Source organism: Xenopus laevis, chromosome 9_10L (genome assembly GCF_017654675.1).
Source record: "Xenopus laevis strain J_2021 chromosome 9_10L, Xenopus_laevis_v10.1, whole genome shotgun sequence".
In the NCBI taxonomy this organism is placed as follows: domain Eukaryota; kingdom Metazoa; phylum Chordata; class Amphibia; order Anura; family Pipidae; genus Xenopus; species Xenopus laevis.
The window spans coordinates 81,463,357-81,468,664 of record NC_054387.1 but is presented as its reverse complement, the minus strand read 5'-3'; the positions used below and the strand labels follow the sequence as shown (position 1 = coordinate 81,468,664).

Here is a 5,308-nt window from a genome sequence, read left to right as displayed (position 1 = left end):
CCGTACACCCAGAACGGGCTGACGGGGGGGCCCTGAGGGGGTGCGGGCCCTGGCCCAATCGCACCCCCTGCTCCCCCGGTAGTTACACCACTGGGAATAGGATAGGCAATTCCCCCTCCTACTGTGCTTCTGGCAGGGATCCTTAGGACACACCCTACACAGACAGTTACTGTAGCTGATCATTTGGGAGCTCCAATAAAGAGGCCATTTTAGATATTATTAGCCCAAAGTAAAACCAGCACCATGTATTATTTGTTATTGCCTACAAGAAAAAAAATAAGACATATCAACTAATGCATAATTTATAACAGTTTACAGAATAGGTGACCCCTCCCCTCCCAGAGCTGCTTTGGGAAGAAAGAAAAAAAGTAAAAAAAAAATACTTATTTTAGAAAATGTCACAAATAGAAAGTAAATGGAAAAAGTATTTATTTCTGGTGAACTATTCGAAAACAATGGAGCTATTAGCAGAGGCCACCCTGTCTGATATTAGCCTAAAGGTGGCAATACATCTTAAGATTTGCTTGATTGACAAGGTCATCAAATAAGCAGCAGATCTTTGCCCAATATAATCACCTATGTTCTGGACCATAATCAGGCTGATTCCATCATTTGGCCCAGGGCCACGATCGGATCATAATGGAGGGCAATTTAGGTCATCACGACTGAATCTGGCTGATTTCTTGACCAGATATCTGTCAGGGAGGACTCATGCAGGGGGAATAATAAGCTGTCAACTCGGTCTGAATCAGCTACTTAATTTCCGGTCTATGGCTAGTTTCAGAGTGAAAACCTAATACAGTTTAGCCAAGGCAATTTAAACAGATGCAAGTACTTGGGAACTAAGGGGTGCAAATTTACACCCGGTATGGTTTGTTCACGCAGCACTAAAGCCATACATGGGCAGATCCCTCAGAGATCACCAAAAGAGTGGATCTTGCCCCTGATATGCCCACCTTGAGTGGTGTATACCTAGGCCCAATGGTCAGATTATGACACAGAGAATGCAGGAGTTCACATCGAGGACCACATCAACAAACCAATGCAGTTCTCAATCCAACAGGTATTTAAACCTGTCCGATTTTCAGTCAGATATCAGTCGGGGAAACCCAATAAGCAGCCAATTCGGTCGGCAGCTTTTATAGGCCATGTATTGCCACCTTAAATGTGGGACATTACTGTGCTCATATGAGATTAAAATTCTGGTGAAAGGTGCAGAGCACAGAGCTTGTAGGCACCATATACTTACTGGAGCTCCCTAATTTACAGGTCTTAACAATGCCAACGTTTTGAGAGAGTAGATACCTACGTTCCCCCCCGAAGCCTGCACCTCATGTCTGTATACCTTTAATTATTCACGAGCTTAAATTATTTAACTATTAAAAATACAAAGAAAACATAGTTTGTACTAAAGACTCTAAATATATTTATTAAAAGCAACAGTATAAACCATTTCTATTGATCAAATGTTAAAAAGTGTTTTGTGCAGTGTCAGTATGGAGAGCTTTAAGTATAAGATGACAGCACTCAATATCTAGACTGAATAAAGGCAATGTCCCCAAGCAAATATAAAAGAATCATGAATCTTGCTTCATCCATAAATACTCCTGTAGTAAACGCTTCTTGGGATGCAGATATTTCAGCTTGAAGTTTCTCTTTATGTTCCTTGAAGTACTTAGAATTCCTAGATGTTTGTCAGCAGAATGACACCGATGTCCATGCAGCAGCGAGTCTGACGTTTCCCACAATTCATCTGTGCTATGAGGAATAAAATTGTACATTTTGGTGCCATGTGGCAGAAGCCTTGGCCTGTTCCTAAATAAAGAAGGCTGCAGTAGGTCTGTGCTACATATCCATGTACCTTCTGCATTCAATGTGTTGTTCTTGAAACTCACTGGCAGCACAGGTTTGTGTGTAGGATGAGCACAAAGTAAATACAAGTCAGGTGAATATGATGGACAGTAAGCAGTTAATAAGGAGATCTGTGCTTCCAGGTCTATGTCTGTGCTGCACTTGGATGCAACAGATGATCCTATAGGTAAGGATGATTTTATGAAGGAGTCATCTCCTGGCACCTGAAAAAAATGGAAAGAGCATTGTAAAAAATATCTTAAATAATTAATAACACCTAAGAAGTACTGCAGCCCCCGTGCCGCCCTGAGGTGGCTTTTGCGATGCCTCACCCTCCAGGGCTTTCCTTTCCTGTGCCAGAGGGGATCTGGGGAAGATTGTGAGCCAGATTTCTGATTTAATCGGAAGTTTGGCTTTTAAAATGATCAGAAGCTGTTTTTAGTGCATATGGTAACTTGCAGAGCGCTATCACCTGGGGCAAGGCTCTTACTTTGCCACATGGCAAGAGTATCCCTGCTGTAGGCAGATCAAAGGGCTAATATGAGGTTTCAAGTGACCAATTACAAGGTGCAGGGAGGGATGGATGTTTGTGTTACTTGACGCACTCAAAATTTACTAAATTGTACCCGGAGGCACAAGTATATGAACTCCTACACTGTGCCTAACTTATACTGCCTGTGTTTATAGACCAGCAGTAACAGGGCAGCCATCAGGGGGGGGACAGTTGTAGGGGGCCCCGGCCACACTTATTGATTAGCCGGGCCCCCCCATCTTTCTGAGAGCTGCTGACTTCGGGAAGGCATGGACGCTTAAGGGGCTATGGCCACCAATTTTCTTATAATGTGGAGGGGGGGCCCTGTACCTGTAGGTGGGGCTTGCGGTGGGCGCATCCCAGGGGGCCCAGGAAATTTTGTTGTATGGGGCCCTGCGATTTCTGAAGGCGGTCCTGAGCAGTAATATCAAACCCTGTACTTTTAGTGAGATGCCAATGGGATAGGTGCAAGACCTCCATTTATGGGCCAAATTCCCAAGAAAAATCAATTGTACCTGGACAGTGTCGGACTGGGACACCAGGGACCCACCCAAAAACCTTAGACCAGGGGCCCACTCAGTACTATTTTTCTTCCTCTCCTCACTCTATTCTTTACATACTATTATTCTATCTATTTAGCTTCCTATAAATAGGGAATGGCCATGAAATAGGCCAAATGTTTAACAGCATGAGGGCCCACTAATACCTTGGCCCACCGGGAGTTTTCCTGGTATCCCGGTGGGCCAGTCCGACACTGTACCTGCACATTGATAAATGAGCCCTCTAACTTTAGATTTTTTGAATCTCTGATAGATCTCAAATAGAGACTATGGAGCAAATTCAATGAGGTGAAATTACTACTGACCCCAGAGTACAGAGAAAAAAAATTCACATCTTTCTAGTCACTTGTATAGGATTTTTACTGTGGTTTTAAAGTGCTCATTATTTCATTCTCCCTAAGTTTTAGAAAAGAGGTTCTCAACTTTTGCCACAGTGGCCCCTTACAGCCTCCAGACCAGTGGTATTTGGACTCCAATAAGAAAGCAGGCACCAGTGAAACTAGGAGCGGTGACTGGAAGTTTCTCCCTGCAGCAGTTATATATGAACAGTCCCTGCAGTGAATAGCAATGAAATAGGCTACATTGTCAGCTACAGGAAAACGTTACTAGTTTCAACAAATCTGCAGAAACCGAAGAAATGTGCGATATAAATATAATACAGTGTAAATATATGATCCATATAATACAAATAACTATATAGTAACAAACCGTTCGTTTCTGTGTCACACCAATACATTTATTTACAAAAAAGCCATGTTTATATAGTTTAACCTTTAAATAAGGGCAATAATAAAACAAAGCAAAAGATTGTGGGATTGTTGTCCTTACCTGTTCTTTGCTTGGGATGGAGAGAATGACCATTCCTGTACCACAACTCACTGCTGCCAGATCTGCTTCTAGAACCAAGCCTGCAATCAGACAATCCTATGGCTTACTGCCCATGTGTGCCCCTTAAATACCTGACCCACCCGTGCCCCACCCTCTATTGTCATTGATATGTATTTGGGTTTGAATTCACAACATATAACATCGTTACACATTATACCTCAATTGAGAACATATTGATGTTTCTGGGATGGAAACACAACAAGTATTGCTTTGCTAATCAGTAACTCACATTGTGCTTTCACTAGCAATCGTTAAAGGGAAGGTAAACTCATTAACATAATAATACAGAGGTACATTTAAATTAAGCACATTTATTTCAGGGTCTTTTACTAAAAGAGGTGTAAATAGATGTTACTTTGCCCCACAGCAAATACAATTTAGGGTCCCAAAACATTGGTGAGTTGACCTATTCTACAAAGATATTGAAATCTCTCATTAATTAGGGCCTTACCAGGAACCCCTGAAACCACAGGGTCTGCTTCCTCTTTAGTTATGCCCATGGGTGGAGAAGTGGGCCAATGTGATGTATATGTATCTGGAAAAGAAATGAACACTAGTTAAATAAGTGTAAAATGGGCTGTGTGTGTGTATAGATATATATCCCTTCATGTGTTTAGTGCCTGGGAGCGGCCAGAGTAGTATGTTACAATGAACAATGCATCAGTCTGTCAGTTACAAACCCTTACAATACCATTCAAACATGCAAGTTAAGGTTAATGTCATATAAGGTTGTTTCTCCCTCTGCCTTTATACATTAGTCTTAAGGAAATCCTGGAATAAAAATGACAGGTATGACAGGATATCTGTAGTACTTGGGGGCTGGGGTTTTCTGCATAATGTTTCTAATAGATTTATGAAGATTATGTGAATTTATGCCTTAGTTATCCTGAAGTACAAGGAACGATTGTTACAGAGAAAAAGTAATTTAGTCAAATCTAGGATTTATTTAGGAATAAAGGATTGCTCATTTGAATTGGACTATGGAAGATGATTGTATTTAAGAGCTTTCTGGATAACGGGTTTCTGTTTAAATTGCTCCTATGCAGTTTTTTCTATCTTTTTTCCAGAATTCACATGCTGAATTCTTCACACAGAAACTTGTTGAGACACAGCATGTTGCATTTTTCCTGCGTTCAGCGCTTACATGCGTCTGTGTGAGTACAGCCGCATTTTAAAAGAATTCAGCACGTCTACTCCTGCGCTCCGATGCGACTGAACTCATAAAACCAGAACGCAGGGGAGCACAGCTTCAAACGCCCGTGAGTAAGGGCCCTTATACAGCAATTTAGTGCAGCATGGTAGAGAAAGTTACATCTGCCACTGACTGGAATGTGGAATCTTGGGAAGAAATCCTGTAGTGTGTGAAGCAACATGGCAAATTGTGCTTTTTTAACACTGGGGGTTATTTATCAAAGGTCGAGTTAGTGAGGTTTTTTTATACCTCAAAGAACTCACAACAATGTTTGTAAAAAAAAAA

At 41.6% G+C, this 5,308-nt stretch overlaps 1 protein-coding gene across 2 annotated transcripts; it reads right to left on the bottom strand.

Moving 5' to 3' along the window:
* Positions 1–1,402: 1,402 nt before the first annotated feature.
* On the bottom strand, positions 1,403–3,924 carry LOC108701404. 2 transcript variants are annotated; one of them, XM_018236021.2, is made up of 3 exons: positions 3,772–3,924; positions 1,862–2,075; positions 1,403–1,758 (listed from the first exon to the last, which is right to left on the bottom strand). In XM_018236021.2, the coding sequence occupies exons 1-3, from the start codon at positions 3,802–3,804 to the stop codon at positions 1,685–1,687; spliced, it is 321 nt and encodes a 106-aa protein (XP_018091510.1). In that variant the 5' UTR covers positions 3,805–3,924; the 3' UTR covers positions 1,403–1,684. The 2 variants fall into 2 exon arrangements, with proteins under 2 accessions (XP_018091510.1, XP_018091509.1); XM_018236020.2 differs by having other exon boundaries at positions 1,403–2,075.
* Between the last annotated feature and the right edge of the window lie 1,384 nt (positions 3,925–5,308).

What these genes read in the sequence shown, in the direction of transcription:
- LOC108701404 (XM_018236020.2), bottom strand. Translation starts at nt 3,804, where the DNA reads ATGGTCATTCTCTCCATCCCAAGCAAAGAACAG. An exon ending in CCATCCCAAGCAAAGAACAG is followed by an intron (nt 2,076 to 3,771) that starts GTAAGGACAACA and finishes CATTTTTTTCAG; the next exon opens with GTGCCAGGAGATGACTCCTT.